Raw genomic sequence first — 15,791 nt, 5'->3', positions numbered from 1 at the left:
TTTCCTAGCCACCGTGCTTCTACATCTGCATTGCTTGCTGTTTGGGGTTTTAGGCTGGGTTTCTGCACAGCACTTTGTGACATCGGCTGATGTAAAAGGGGCTTTATAAAGACATTTGATTGATTTATTTCATGTGATTATTGATTCAATTAAAGTATGTATGTCCCTCATTTAAAGGTCAATCCTGTTACGTGAACTGAATTCTCGTTTTAATATAGTGAAACGATTCCTTTTTCAATATAAAAATTAATAAACATTGTACATTAATAGTCAAATCGGCGTAAAGGAAGGTGAGCTGGTGGGCATTTTCTGGTGTTCTGTGGTGGGAAACTGAGTGGGTCGAGCATAACACGTCAACTCTGTTACCCATGGACAGAAAGGCTAGAAATGTTTAAACAAATGTTTTTATTTAATTGTTTGCTTGCATTCAGTTGCCACTCCCTGTTGAACACACAGAACAAGCTTCCATTCCCCCTGTCACAAGGGGATTTGTGGCTGATTTTAAGATGAACTCATCAACCCTGTTATTGTCAACCCTGTTACTGTCAACCCTGTTACTTTATAACCCTGTGAATTCCGAACAACAGTAAACAGCAAATACTGTACACTGAACATTACAATCATTCCAATGCTTTACAGACGTACATTGTGTATTGATTCTAAATTCATTTCCATACCTTGCTATCTTGCTTTATCTTGCTACCCTGCTCCATAAACAACGTCTGTTACTTGAAGTGGGTAAAAACAATTATGCATAATTGTCTTTTTTTGTATAATTTGGCAAATGTCTGTTTTCCCCCACAAGGTTCAAGGCATCACATCAAATCTAATTTCCTGTGTTACATGCGCCGAATGCAGGTGTAGACCTTACCGTGAAATGCTTACTTACAAGCCCTTAACCAACAATGCAGTTCAAGAAACAGAGTTAAGAAAATATATACTAAATAAACTAAAGTAAAAAATCGAATAAAAAGTAACACAAAATAACAATAACGGGGCTATAGACAGGGGGTACCGGTACCGAGTCAATGTGCGGGGGTACAGGTTAGTCGAGGTAATTTGTACATGTAGATAGGGGTAAAGTGACAATGCATAAATAGTAAACAGCGAGTAGCAGCAGTGTAAAAACAAAGGGGGGGGTCAATGTTAATAGTCCAGGTGGCCATTTGATTAATTGTTCAGCAGTCTTATAGCTTGGGGGTAGAAGCTGTTAAGGAGCCATTTGGACCTAGACTTGGCACTCTGGTACCGCTTGCCGTGCGGTAGCAGAGAGAACAGTCTATGACTTGGGTGACTGGAGTCTTTGACAATTTTAAGGGCCTTCCTCTGACAGCGCCTAGTATATAGGTCCTGGATGGCAGGAAACTTTGCCCCAGTGATGTACTGGCCCGTTCGCATTACCCTCTGTAGCGCCTTACGGTCGGATGCCGAGCAGTTTCCATACCAGGCGGTGATGCAACTGGTCAGGATGCTCTCGATGGTGCAGCTGTAGAACTTTTTGAGGATCTTGGGACCCATGCCAAATCTTTTCAGTCTCCTGAGGGGGAAAACATTTAGTTGTGCCCTCTTCACAACTGTCTTGGTGTGTTTGGACCATGATAGTTTGTTGGTGATGTGGACACCAAGGAACTTGAAACTCTCGACCCGTTCCACTACAGCCCCGTCAATGTGAATGGGGGTGTGTTCGCCCCTCCTTTTCCTGTAGTCCACGATCAGCTCTTTTGTCTTGCTCACGTTGGGGGAGAGGTCTCATGAACATACCGATTTTGGGTGGGATGGAACAACCCCCCCATACCTCTGTGTATATGATATTCGGAACATTCCATAAGAAGGTGAGCATACAGTATGTGTATAGTGTATACCCCCAGGACAGACATCCCATGATATTCTTCTTACATGACTATCAATCTGGCTGCCTCAAGCCTCAGAGCATACTGTAGCTACAGGAGAATGATCAGGAGAATTGATTTGTATAGCGTAATGACTATGGCTTAGCCCACTACTTGTGACCCTACTAACAAGTATCTTCTTGGCCCTTTAGCACAATGGTAAGATTAATGGGCTTGATGCATTATGGATTCCACCTGTCTGCAATCTGCTGCCATATCCAGTGAGTGTACAAAACACTGCTCTTTCCATGACATAAACTGACCAGGTGAATCAAGGTGAAAGCTAGGATCCCTTATTGATGTCACCTGTTAAATCTACTTCAATCAGTGTCAATGAAGGGGAAGAGATAGGTTAAATAATGATTTTTTTAAGCCTTAAGACAACTGAGACATGGATTGTGTATGTGTGCCATTCAGACAGTGAATGGGCAAGGGAAAATATTTAAGTACCTTTGAACCTGGTACGGTAGTAGGTGCCGGGAGCACCAGTTTGAGTGTGTCAAGAACTGCAACACTGCTGGGTTTTTCACGCTCAACAGTTTCTCTCTGTGTATCAAGAATGGTCCACCACCCAAAGGACATCCAGCCATCGGCAGGCCAGTGGTTGAAACAGGGTCATTGATGAAAGAGGACAGAGGAGGCTGACACAAATTGTGTAGAGCAGCAACAGACAGGCTACAGTTAGTCATGTTTTCATGGCACACATTGGGTCCCTTGATAAAACTGGAGTGACTTTTGAATGCCACAGGATATCTGAACATCATTGCCAATCCGGTGCATCCCTTCATGACAGCAGGGTATCCATCTGCGAGTGGATTTTTTCTCTTCGGAGTAGAGATCCACTATCAGCCAACTTAACACAACTGTGGGAAGCATTGGAGTCAACATTGGCCAGCATCCCTGTGGAACACTTTTAAAACCTTGTAGAGTTTATGCCCCAACGAATTGAGGCTGTTCTGAGAACAAAAGGGTGGGCAACTCAATATTAGGAAGGTGTTCCTAATTTTTTGTACACTCAGTGTATTATAGTATACTGTAGTTGTGCTTTGGTTTTCAAGCCTGAATGGCTGAAGTGAATGCATGAATAATAAGTACAGTACAGATTATGTTGTTCTCCATGACATGCACTGAATGTGACAGTTCTCTGGACTGTTTGTCTTCTGAGGGAAACGGCCAACCATTTTATTGTACCACCTACTGCATTTGTAATTTGTTTTGTAATTTGACAGTTCTGTAAAGTGATGTGTGGCTATGGAGATCATCTCATGCAGCCTGGCATTGTAAGGACACAGTGTTGCATGGAAAAGCAACCTGTAGGCAGACAGCAGGCAGTGTGACATACTGTAAGCAGCATGGTGTATATATCAGGGGACAGACAAGGGTTTGAATCGTTCCTAGAGGGTTGTGGAACGGTGCTTAAAATGAGTTTGCCTTTCCATTTTATACTAATTGAAATAGAATGGCATGTGCTTAACTGTTGCTGTATAACTGGATATGCAACGTTGTCAGAAAGTTGTTGCAGCCCAGTTGGTTCTGTTCTGCCTCCCTCTGGACCTCTTGGATACAACAAACCATTCATGTAAGCTCACAAGATCAGGGTGGCTCCCAAGTCTACCTCTGAACTGCCTTAGCCATGGTGCTTAACGCTGAAGATTAGGCCCAGAAAACATGTCTTTGGCTTACCTTGGCTTCCAAGATAGTTTTGTCTCTTTATCCATCTATCCCTTTCATCTCAGTTTGGGCTTGACCCCTAACTCAAGTGCCTCCTCCCATGCTTCAACAATGTCCTCAAAATGTCAAAGATGGGCGTACAATCAGAGGGGAGACATTTTGGTTGTGCTGTTTAGCCTGTCACTGTCTTCACCTCACAGAATAAGTAGGTCGGTCTACATGCTCCTTAGTAGCGCTCATTTCCAGGTCTGCTCTCCCTCAGCCCTCCAACCTTACAGATGTACTTACTGTCAGTGCCAGTCATCTACCGTCACCTCCAGTCTCTTTGGTCTGTTCCACACCGGGGCCGTCAGAGTCCTGCACTCCACTGTGGGGGCCCTGGTGGGCGGACAGGCGGTCCAGAGACCTGGGCGACATATTAATGTCCCTTCTTCTATAGCACCAGCACATGGCCAGGTCGGCCCGGAACGAGGGCATGTAGAAGCCATAGATGACCGGGTCAAAACATGTGTTCAGGTTGCCGAAGACAAACAGGGCGTGGTGGATGTATTCAGGCGTGACCTGCAGCATCTCCGGCTGGAACCAGTACCAGATACCCAGGAGGTAGTAGGGCGTCCAGCAGACCACAAAGGACATCACAATGATGATGGTCATCTTTAGAGTCTTCATTCGCGCTTTGGGGATCATGTCTGTGCCACTGCGTCTCAGGCAGGACTCACCAGCTGGAAAAGTATGGCACTGGTTAGTAGCTTCATAAAGCCAATGTAGCTATCATATCTCTCCTAAACATTGTCAATGTATAATTAATGTTGGAACAGCATATAGGCCTACTGAGGTTGCCATTTTGGCCATGCAAGTATTGTGGTTGCCAGATTGGAATAGCTAGCTTGTACCTTTGTTCCTGTGGAGTTGCTGATTGATCTCAATGAGGATGCGTGTGTAGCAGAAGCTCATGACCAGCAGGGGGAACACGTAGAGAGTGACGAAGTAGAACATGTTGTAGACTGTCTCCTGCCATCGCTCTTTGAAGCTGCCATGGGTCACACACTGGGTGAAGTCTACGCCCTCGGCCTTGATGGCCCGGAAGATGAACAGCTGGGGAACAGGAAGTCACTGAGTAACAACAACCACAACATCTAAGATGTATGACAATCCACCTACTGTAAATACAGCAGCACCTTTCACACAGGTATACACTGGACTACTACAATACTACTTTAGGTTGTGTTGGGGATAATTTAATCTACCTTCAAAGTATAAAACTCAGTTGAGATCTTGGCTGCTATTTTGTGCCAGAGCACTAGCCAGAAATGGGTGGTTTAATGAGAAAATGCAGTGGCTGAGTCATGTCTGCAGTATTTTCTGATTAAGGAATGCAGTGGTCAGTAGCATCACAGGTGGATCCATACTCTGCAATGGCTTTCAAAATTATTTGGGGGTATAAATCACTATGACAGACATATATAAATACTGAATTGATTTATGATTTTATACTAATTGTATCTAATCGGGGGGCAGAGTTGTTCGCTTTTTGCAACAATGCAATTTTACTTGTTTTCTAATCCCCTAACATTAGATTGTTTTCAGTGTTTAAATACTTGCTTTTACAACATCTCCCTCCTCCCGCTGCTGATGTTGCACTTTCCTAATTCTCAGGAATATAATCACATTTCACACTCTGGGGCGCACAATTAACTAACTAATATCAGCATGCCAGGAATTTAAAGATTTCTCGCTGAAATGCCTCCTCATTTCCAGGAAGACTCCAGAAGGCATATCCCTATCTGTCTATCTACCCCCTTGTCCTTGCCCCTCTGCTGCATATGGGTGGTGATTACGTGGGATCTCTGACGGTGTGGCACTGATATGGAAATCCTGTTATGCCCCTCTGCACTCTGCAGCCCTGAAAATTAAATTACAGGGGAAGAGCCTGAGGCGAGACGTTCAAGATGCTCATGCTCTGTGGTGAATCACTCGGCTACCAGCAGGTGCACTGATAAAACTCCCAGCAGCTCCGGCGCCACTCTGACAGCAAATTAGGGTTATTTGTCTACTCAGATTAATAAATCTATTCTCATGAGGGACGCATGCCGTATTTTCTACAGGGGAAAAAAATATGCCCTGCAGTGTGAATTTGAATAGGTTGTAGCCCAAAACAAATTCAAGATCACACTGTGGGGCATCTTTTTTTATATTTGTTTATAATATATTACAAGGCATAAACCACTCCGTCAAGTTCAGAGGAAATATTTGACTTCACTGTCAAAGCAAATCAATGAAAGCATCCATCCACATTTCCCTCTACACTGGCTGTCCTCACAGACCAGTGCACCATTAACTATCGCTTTCACATAATCCTTAATGCACTGTTTTTGTCAAGGGGTTTTCAGGAAAGCATTTTTCAATGACACAGCAGACAGGATTGGGCTTTTTATTCAAGGAACACATTGCCAAAGAGCCAGGGAGATCCCCAGCCTATCTTCATTAAATCCCCATCTAGATCCATCAGTATGTGTGCACAGATGACAGTTGAGATGACAGTTGAGTACAGCACACCATGCAGGAACAGAATCGTAGGTAATGCCTCCTCGTTCGTCACTGTGTGTGTAGGTGTGTGTGTATTAGATGTACGCTTGACCAGATTAATTCAGTATCTGTCACAATTGGTGACCTCAGCCATCCTTTCACCTGTCATCTCCCATCAGCCACTGGGTCGAGAGTGTTAACTAGCACTTGAAACATCTGTGCAAACTGATTGATAATGTGTACACTCCCGCTCAGCCAGTCAAAGCTCCTCTCTGTCCTGGCACCCCAATTGTGGAACGAGCTAGGACAGCAAAGTCTCTGCCCATCTTCCAAAAACAACTGAAACCCTTCCTCTTCAAAGAATATCTTAAATAAGACATCTTAGTCTCCCCCCCTCGCCCCCCACCCAAAAAACAAACTTCTGTATTGAGGCAAAATGTACTTACGACAACTGTGATATGTGGTTCTCACCTAGCTATCTTTTTTTATTTATTAATGTAATTTTTACCCTCTTTTTCTTACAAATGTTGTGATTCCGATCTTGTCTCATCGCTGCCAGGCTCGGGAGAGGCGAAAGTCGAGTCATGCGTCCTCCGTAACATGACCCGACCAAAAGACTCTTCTTAACACCTGCCCGCCTAACCTGGAAGCCAACTGCACCAATATGTTGGTGGAAACATCGTTCAACTGACGACGAGGTCAGCCTGCAGGCGCCCGGCCCGTCCACAAGGAGTCACTAGAGCGCGATGAGCAAAGTAAAGCCCCCCTGGATCAATTGTGCTCCGCCCTATGGGACTCCCGGTCACGGCCGGTGATCAAACCCCAGGCTGCAGTGACTCCGCAACACGGCGATGCAGTGCCTTAGACCGCTGCACCACTCAGGAGGCCCTCACCTAGCTATCTTAAGATTAATGCACTTACTCTAAGTAGCTTTGGATAAAAGCATCTGCTAAATTGCTAAAATGTAAATATAAATTTCTAAGTGCCTTGACTAACCCACAGCTAGAGTTGCACTTGGCATGAACACGTCATCTCAAAAACATACCAGGAATGAACAAAATCACTTACACTTTAAGGAATTTACCTTAAATTTCTAGGAGTGCCACACTATTTATAGTAAATAAGCCTACCGGGGTTTTAACTCACCTGTGGTAGGGCCAGAAGCACGCTGAGGCCCCAGGCCAGACCCAGCATCCTCTTGTTCCGGTGGTGGGAGTTGAGTGATTCCAGCGGGTGCAGGATGGCGTGGTGCCTGTCCAGACTGACCACCACCAGGATGAAGGCTGACGAGTGCATGGCAAACAGCTTGAGGAAACATAGCATCTTACACATGGCGTCTCCGCCATACCACTGCACCGTGATGTTCCAAATGGTGTCCAGTGGCATCACCACAAAGGTCATCATCAGGTCGGCGGCGGCCAGGCTCATGATGAGTGGTCGCAGGTGAGAAGCCAGGCGCCGGCCACGCCCCCGGCACACACTGACCAATAATGCTAGGTTGCTGCAGGCAGCAAATAGGAAGAGGATTAAGGTGGCGCCGACACGGAATTGGGCAGCGCGGGTGAAGGTGGGTGTCTCCCAGTCAACCAGAGGGGGAAACTGGGACATGTTTGAGAGGGCGGGTTGCATTGACCCGGTGGCACCCACTAATGGAGGCCTCAGGACGGACAAATTGCCAGACATCCTGGGTTGGAAAAGACAAGGTTTATATGAATGACTGTAGATAAAGTAAAACATGTACAGTGGGGCAAAAAAGTATTTAGTCAGCCACCAATTGTGCAAGTTCTCCCACTTAAAAATATGAGAGAGGCCTGTAATTTTCATCATAGGTACACTTCAACTATGACAGACAAAATTAGAAAAAAAATCCAGAAAATCACATTGTAGGATTTTTTATGAATTTATTTGCAAATTATGGTGGAAAATAAGTATTTGGTCACCTACAAACAAGCAAGATTTCCGGCTCTCACAGACCTGTAACTTCTTCTTTAAGAGGCTCCTCTGTCCTCCACTCGTTACCTGTATTAATGGCACCTGTTTGAACTTGTTATCAGTATAAAAGACACCTGTCCACAACCTCCAACAGTCACACTCCAAACTCCACTATGGCCAAGAACAAAGAGCTGTCAAAGGACACCAGAAACAAAATTGTAGACCTGCACCAGGCTGGGAAGACTGAATCTGCAATAGGTAAGCAGCTTGGTTTGAAGAAATCAACTGTGGGAGCAATTATTAGGAAATGGAAGACATACAAGACCACTGATAATCTCCCTCGATCTGGGGCTCCACGCAAGATCTCACCCCTTGGGGTCAAAATTATCACAAGAACGGTGAGCAAAAATCCCAGAACCACACGGGGGGACCTAGTGAATGACCTGCAGAGAGCTGGGACCAAAGTAACAGAGCCTACCATCAGTAACACACTACGCCGCCAGGGACTCAAATCCTGCAGTGCCAGACGTGTCACCCTGCTTAAGCCAGTACATGTCCAGGCCCGTCTGAAGTTTGCTAGAGAGCATTTGGATGATCCAGAAGAAGATTGGGAGAATGTCATATGAAACCAAAATATAACTTTTTGATAAAAACTCAACTCGTCGTGTTTGGAGGACAAAGAATGCTGAGTTGCATCCAAAGAACACCATACCTACTGTGAAGCATGGGGGTGGAAACATCATGCTTTGGGGCTGTTTTTCTGCAAAGGGACCAGGACGACTGATCCGTGTAAAGGAAAGAATGAATGGGGCCATGTATCGTGAGATTTTGAGTGAAAACCTCCTTCCATCAGCAAGGGCATTGAAGATAAAACGTGGCTGGGTCTTTCAGCATGACAATGATCCCAAACACACCGCCCGGGCAACAAAGGAGTGGCTTCATAAGAAGCATTTCAAGGTCCTGGAGTGGCCTAGCCAGTCTCCAGATCTCAACCCCATAGAAAATCTTTGGAGGGAGTTGAAAGTCCGTGTTGCCCAGCAACAGCCCCAAAACATCACTGCTCTAGAGGAGATCTGAATGGAGGAATGGGCCAAAATACCAGCAACAGTGTGTGAAAACCTTGTGAAGACTTACAGAAAACATTTGACCTCTGTCATTGCCAACAAATGGTATATAACAAAGTATTGAGATAAACTTTTGTTATTGACCAAATACTTATTTTCCACCATAATTTGCAAATAAATTCATAAAAAATCCTACAATGTGATTTTCTGGATTTTTTCCCAAATTTTGTCTGTCATAGTTGAAGTGTAGCTATGATGAAAATTACAGGCCTCTCTCATCTTTTTAAGTCGGAGAAGTGGCACAATTGGTGGCTGACTAAATACTTTTTTACCCCACTGTATTTCCTTATCGTGATTACATACATTATAATCATATACACATCAAAGTTTTTATGCACCGTCAGTTATTCTACATTGCTCTGGATAGGATAAGTGATTATTAATGTAAAATAAGACCTCATGCGACTGATAAACAGCATACACTACATTAATATGGTTGTTTTTCATTTCATCACTTAGTCCACCAACCAACTCATCAGAGAGAAGCGTACCCACTGGGCATACCACATCATTTCAACGTGGATAATTGGGTAATATTTGGTTGAGAAGTTGATCAGTGAGATTACAATATATATTCACCCACTCAAAAAGACAGCCAAAAGTTAGTTGAATTGCCAATGTGTTATCACTATGCTTTCAACCATCTAAAAGCACAACCAAATTCCAATGGAAAAACAATGTCTGATTTTTGGTTTAATTTTCATTTGGTTTAATTTTCACCCAAATGTGTATCACTGCACATCTAAAAGCACAGTAAAGTTAGAATGGGAATACAATGTCAGATATTTTGTTTTTTTAATAAAAAATAAAAAAACACATTTTTTAGCCTTTATTTAACTAGGCAAGTCAGTTAAGAACAAATTCTTATTTACAATGACGGCCTACCCCGGCCAAACCCGGACGATGCTGGGCCAATTTTGCACCGCTCTATGGAACTCCCAATCACAGCTGGATGTGATACAGCCTGGAATCGAACCAGGGACTGTAAGAAGAAATGTAAGAAGAAATATTACGCAAGAAGAAATGTATAGCTACAGTAATCTAAAAATGTGTTATCACTGTGTTTAATTAATCTAATAGCAGAACCAAATGACCTGTATTGCAGTTGAGATTACATTAATGCCGTTCGAAATTCTGTGCAGATTGTTACAGCAATTGTGAAGATCTCCATTGACCTGCAACGTCCTATGCATACTATCTTGAACATGCATGTTTTATATGATTACATAAGAAGAATTGTATAGCTACAGTAACCTAAAAATGTGCCAATGGATGTATTACTAATTTTAAGGTTGAATGTTACATTAGTTTGGAAGATAGCCTTAACTTTAGACTATTTACTGTATTACAAAAGTAATATTTAATTCTGTTTGGTTGACAACTCAACCAAATATCAACATTTAAAGGAGATGTATATACTGCTTGGATAGTTAGAGCTAAGCCACTGTCTTAATCCATTTCTTTAACTTATATTTTTGGTTGAATTGGAGACGTGAATCCAACATCTAATTTGTTAACTTGTGGACAAGTTAATAGGCTATTTATTGTATTTCAAAAGTGATATTGAATTGTCTTTGGTTGTAAATGCAACCAAATATCAACATTTGAAGAAGATTTATATTCTGCTTGGATAGTTCCATCTGTGCCACTGATTTAGTTTGGCTCTAATTCCAGTTTGTCTACAAATTAATAATTGATATGTTGGATTCATGTCTTCATACTTTAAATGCACCTTAAATTAAGTTGGTATTGTCTATTTTTTGTTGAATTCTGGGTTTAATTGAAACAATAGCGGTTGATGACTTCCCAAATGCTATACTGGCCTCAATAGCATCACTGATGTTATATGAGTGATAAAGTATGGTCACATTTCATTTGCTCTGTTAAACCTACCCTGTGGAATGACTTTGATAGCAACACTGAATCTATTTAGTTTTAAGTGGAGACTTCCCAACAATATTTCTCATGACTGCACATTAGTAATAGTCAGTGACAAATATAATAGCTAAACAGGGCTGGGATTGGTTAAAAGCTTAAAACCCTGGATGGGAGACCAAAGGGTAGATTCTCCAGTAGGAGGTACTGCCCAGCCTATTGTTGTTTTCTGACAGTGGGTTTTTTAACGTTGAAGATCTGACGTTGTTTTAAAGGTACAAATTCAACACCTTTTGCACATGGTTTGTCTATGTTTAAATTTGGTTACCATAATGACATAATCCTGAGGCTGAAATTTCACCCTCAAAACCACAATTGATGACTTTTTAAAAATCCAATGTATTTTACACGCAGATTCCACATCACAATACGTTGACAAATTAAGTTGAAACAACGTTGATTCAGCCAGTTTGTGCACGGTGCGTAATGGCATCAAGATGATAAACAATTATCCGAATGACAGAATCGCACGGTGACATATTGTAATCTCTTGGTAATCAGAATATGACGCTGCCTGTTATTGCTCAACTATACACAGAATGCCAGTGGAGATGTATGGGTATTCAACACACTGTTTTGTCACTAATGAGACATGAGGCAGCCTCCCCTGCTAATAACAAACCTCTGCGGTACAACTCACACAGTAATTGCACCAGCGCTGCATCTTCCCTACTCATTACTGCTGTTTTTATGGCTCTAGTTGGCCTCCCAAATATCCCTCTATTCTGTTAGCTAGACACAGGTTTGGCATGTCAGCTAAACTCTTGCCCAGTGTAACATACTCATCTGAAGTCTCGAACACCAGGAAAATGGCCATATTGATGCTACTGTACTTTTCATAACAGATGTTTGGGAGGAAATGTACATAGGATGTATGCTTGAATGGAAGGCTCTGTGTGGAATTGGACTTGGGATAAATGCTCTGTATTGAAAAAACAGACATTAAATCCTATGCTTAATAAGCAATACCTGACCTAGTGTTTCAAATAGGCTGTAGTGTTGGTGAGAAGCATTGCAATCATTACTTTGGAAAACAGTGATCCAACCTGATCCGATTCTGTGACCCCAATTGGGTTGTAATAGAGGCCTACCTACCAGTAAATAACCACGTTGACTCTGACCATGACGGATCTGTTTTTATACCACTTTATGGCCAATGCAATCAGCCCATACACAGAGCACAATAACCTGGCCTGTGTTGTGTCCTAGCCCCAGAGGACTGCAATCAGTGCCCTATAGCATCATTGTGTGCACTGTTTGTGGACTGTGATTCATAGTGGCACAGTGACGTACAGTACACCATACACCATAGTGGGGGAGCGAGATGTCTTTGCACATAAAAGTGTAATGACAAAGCCTCAAAGTGAGAGGCTGATCCAGGAGGACTTCATGTATATCACACACATATCAGAGGTAATAAGGTTTTAAATAGGATTATGATAGAATGATCAGATAAATGATCTGTATTCATCATCATTCATTTCCTCTTACAGAATAATATCAAATGAGATAAGATGATCAGACAGTATGTCACAGTGACTATACATCTTCTCTTCGCAAGTGCAGTAGATTTAAACACCACCAATCAACAATCGTCAAAACATTATTATCGAAAACTCAAACACATGAACTGTTGACCTAGAGTAAGATGGAATGACACTGAACCTGGAAACAAGAAAAGCCAGTGTTGTTTAGACTACATCATGTGCCGTCTGCCTGCTGACTATTGGCTTGAAAGTCGATGTAGAGGACTGCAGAGCCTGACCTCCCCCACTCCAGAGCTGTCAACACCCTCTCCAAACACATTGCCCTGTGAATACTAAAGAAGAAGATCATGTGTTTCTACAGCAGGGACATTGGGACAGGGAGACTTCTGCTATCCGCCAGAGAGAAATGTCACACCAGAATGTGCCGAAAAAGTAAACTGGTGCAACGGATTCCTCATTAGCTCATTTAGTTTGTCAGCCTACCCTGGGAATGAATTGAGTTTATAAATCTTTTACAAAGGGCATTGTCATGTGTAATGACTCATATGCAGATATGGTGTTCGTTCTTGGTTTGTAACACAGGGAAAGGCACATTAGATTGATATACTGGTCATTTTCAGCCTCTTCTGACCATGACTTGTTTCTATTCGGCCCTGTCAGATCACCGATGGCCCCAGTACTGATGCTGAGAACATTGACACAACACTGCACTTAAAGTAGCAGCACAAAGACAACCTTTCTCGTTGTTTCCCTGATATAGAATACCCAACCATATCCCCCTTTCAGTTTAGATGACCTTGGACCAAGTGTGTGTGTCCTATGCCATATCACTTTGTCTCTCTCACCATCTCACTTTAATTAATTCAACATTAATTATGCCTTTCCTATGCCACACACACACACTTTCTCTCTCACCATCTCACTCTCATTAACTAAGTCTTTCAACGCGGATCCTCACTCTGTCTCCTCTCAATATGTTAACATATTCAAAATGAAGTCTTGAATGGGTGTTAATCATGTGATAGAATTCTGAGTTATTTTTAGTGTCTGTTCTCCCATCCACTGAAGAATCACAGGCACCGGCACTCAAAGGTGTCTGAAGGACATTGGGATCAAGTTCCACGCACTAAATCGATCATCCCAGCATGCACCAGTAGCCTACTAGGGACTAGGGCAGTGTTTACAGTGTACATTCATGAATAATTTTTTGGCGTCACTGCAAAGCGGTGGTAATATAAGTCCTATTTCGAAACCCCGAGCCGTTCTACTCTTGAGCAAGGCAGTTAACCCCCAACAACTACTCCCGGGCGCCGTGAATGTTGTAAGGCAGCTCCCCGCACCTATCTGATTCAGAGGGTTTGGGTTAAATGCAGAAGACATATTTCGGTTGGCGTCACTGCTTTTGCTATATTAGTGTGTGTGCAAGGTAAAACGTCGCGGTCGATTCAGAAACTGCAGCAATCTGATGGATGGATGGGTCAATAAACTTTAAGTGGAGGGAAAAACCTTTAACCTAACCTTTGAAAATGAAAGGTAAAAAAAAGAAAGTATAAGACCTATATATTTGTAACGTTTTGCCTTTATATTTTGGACATGTGTTTGTTTTCATGGAGTAACTGGACAAGAAGCGTAGATATGCAGGGATATTGCATATTTTATTCTATTGATTGTTTCGTACAATATAGTCCTTTAACAAATTAGGATATTTATTGATTGTTATGCCACTATAATGTAGGCTATACAACAGTTAGTCCAATTAATCCTATAGCACGTTTATGTATGCTAGTCATCTGTCCACATAATGACAACATGCAGTGATATATATTACAGGACTATGCTCACTCTTACCTTGTTTAACGCTCAACTCACTTGGAATGCGCGCATTCCTCACAATATGCCACAAAGCACACTTTCTCTCTGATACAATGTCGTCTATTCCAATTGATCAGCTAAGCCGCCATGCAATGAAATATATGTATTATCTTCAGTTACCGCAGCATCAAAAATATTTGAAAACCAAAATTACGTATTCGTCTCCAAAGTAGGCCTACAACAATTTCCGCGTTTCGGTTGATCCATCTTTCACTCAGTTTTCTTTTTGTATATGTCAATATCCATGGGAGTTTCCCAAATTATCCAATGTCCAATCCTTGTCGGGCTCGGAGGTTGGTGAAATAGGTTCTGCAGCTACAGTTCAACAGACCACTCTATCCCACTACTTGCGTTCCTCAAAAATAGACATGGGGAGGGGAGCTGTCCATACACGCAGGTGCTGAAGTGCTGAAAATAAACCTGGTGCATCAAAAGCATAGACTACAGATTATTTGGCAATACTGATTTGCAGGCGCGTGCACAAATATGGGTCTACCTGTGTCAGAACACCTGTCCCTTTTCCCTCCTACTTGCCAAATGTTCTTTTGTGTGGTGGTATAATTTTATATTTTTTGTATACAGTTTTTGTCATTGTTGTTCTGAACCCACTTCCACCTAGTCGTCGTGATGACGTCAAATTCGCCACCCCACACACCCACTCATGTGAGCCCGGTTGTGACTTTTCCCAGTCTGCCCTGTATGGAGATGAGTGCTGAGCGATTAGGGCTTTCTGAGGTAGGTTCGGTTTCTTTTTTTAGACATTAAATTCACTATGAATTATGTGGGTTGAATGTTATAACAACAAAAAAACGACATGTTCTGTATATATATCATGTTAGTGATGCCCATTACTGCTTATCACTTATTAACCACATTTTATTAAAGTAAAGTAATGTGAATAAATTGTTTTATTTGATTACTTTATTATTTAATTCCAAGTCATCATCTCATCGCTATAGACCTGCTGCCTATGCAGTCTGACAAAAATCAACATTTTAGTTGTTCTTCAAAGTAAATAAGACATACTTTATTGACTGTTGAATGCCAAGTATCAATCACCCCGTGTCTGCTCCACACCGTTCTTATTATAGCTCAGTGCTTCACACAGACCGGACAAGTATGCAGGTGCGCAATGGATTATTGTCATTGTAGTTAATTACCATGTTTTCTGTGCTAATGTATGTAGAATATTGGGCTGTTGGAAACTAAACCTACTACATTGCATAGTTCAGGCTTGATCCGATTTATCCCTACATAAACTGCGCATTGAGCTCACAGAAAAAAAACGAACAAAATGGAATTCAAATCATTTAAACGTACATTGGTCAATTAGTTGTTTAAAAAACAAAAAATAA

General features: G+C 42.2%; 1 protein-coding gene across 1 annotated transcript; it reads right to left on the bottom strand.

Moving 5' to 3' along the window:
- Positions 1-386: 386 nt before the first annotated feature.
- LOC129837587 (gonadotropin-releasing hormone II receptor-like) lies at positions 387-14,968 on the bottom strand. Its single transcript, XM_055903872.1, has 4 exons — positions 14,413-14,968; positions 7,233-7,770; positions 4,454-4,655; positions 387-4,282 (listed from the first exon to the last, which is right to left on the bottom strand). Exons 2-4 carry the CDS (start codon positions 7,767-7,769, stop codon positions 3,861-3,863), a joined length of 1,161 nt encoding a protein of 386 aa, XP_055759847.1. The 5' UTR covers position 7,770; positions 14,413-14,968; the 3' UTR covers positions 387-3,860.
- Positions 14,969-15,791: the final 823 nt, after the last annotated feature.

Source organism: Salvelinus fontinalis, chromosome 38 (genome assembly GCF_029448725.1).
Source record: "Salvelinus fontinalis isolate EN_2023a chromosome 38, ASM2944872v1, whole genome shotgun sequence".
NCBI classification, from domain to species: Eukaryota; Metazoa; Chordata; class Actinopteri; order Salmoniformes; family Salmonidae; genus Salvelinus; species Salvelinus fontinalis.
The sequence above is the reverse complement of the archived record's forward strand: the minus strand, read 5'-3'. Positions and strand labels throughout refer to the sequence as shown.

Excerpts from the sequence above, each read along its gene's own strand:
- LOC129837587 (XM_055903872.1), bottom strand. The coding sequence starts at position 7,769 with ATGTCTGGCAATTTGTCCGTCCTGAGGCCTCCATTAGTGGGTGCCACC. Across the intron at positions 4,656-7,232 it reads TGCTTCTGGCCCTACCACAG|CTGTTCATCTTCCGGGCCAT; the intron begins GTGAGTTAAAAC and ends CCTGTTCCCCAG. Across the intron at positions 4,283-4,453 it reads GCAACTCCACAGGAACAAAG|CTGGTGAGTCCTGCCTGAGA; the intron begins GTACAAGCTAGC and ends ATACTTTTCCAG.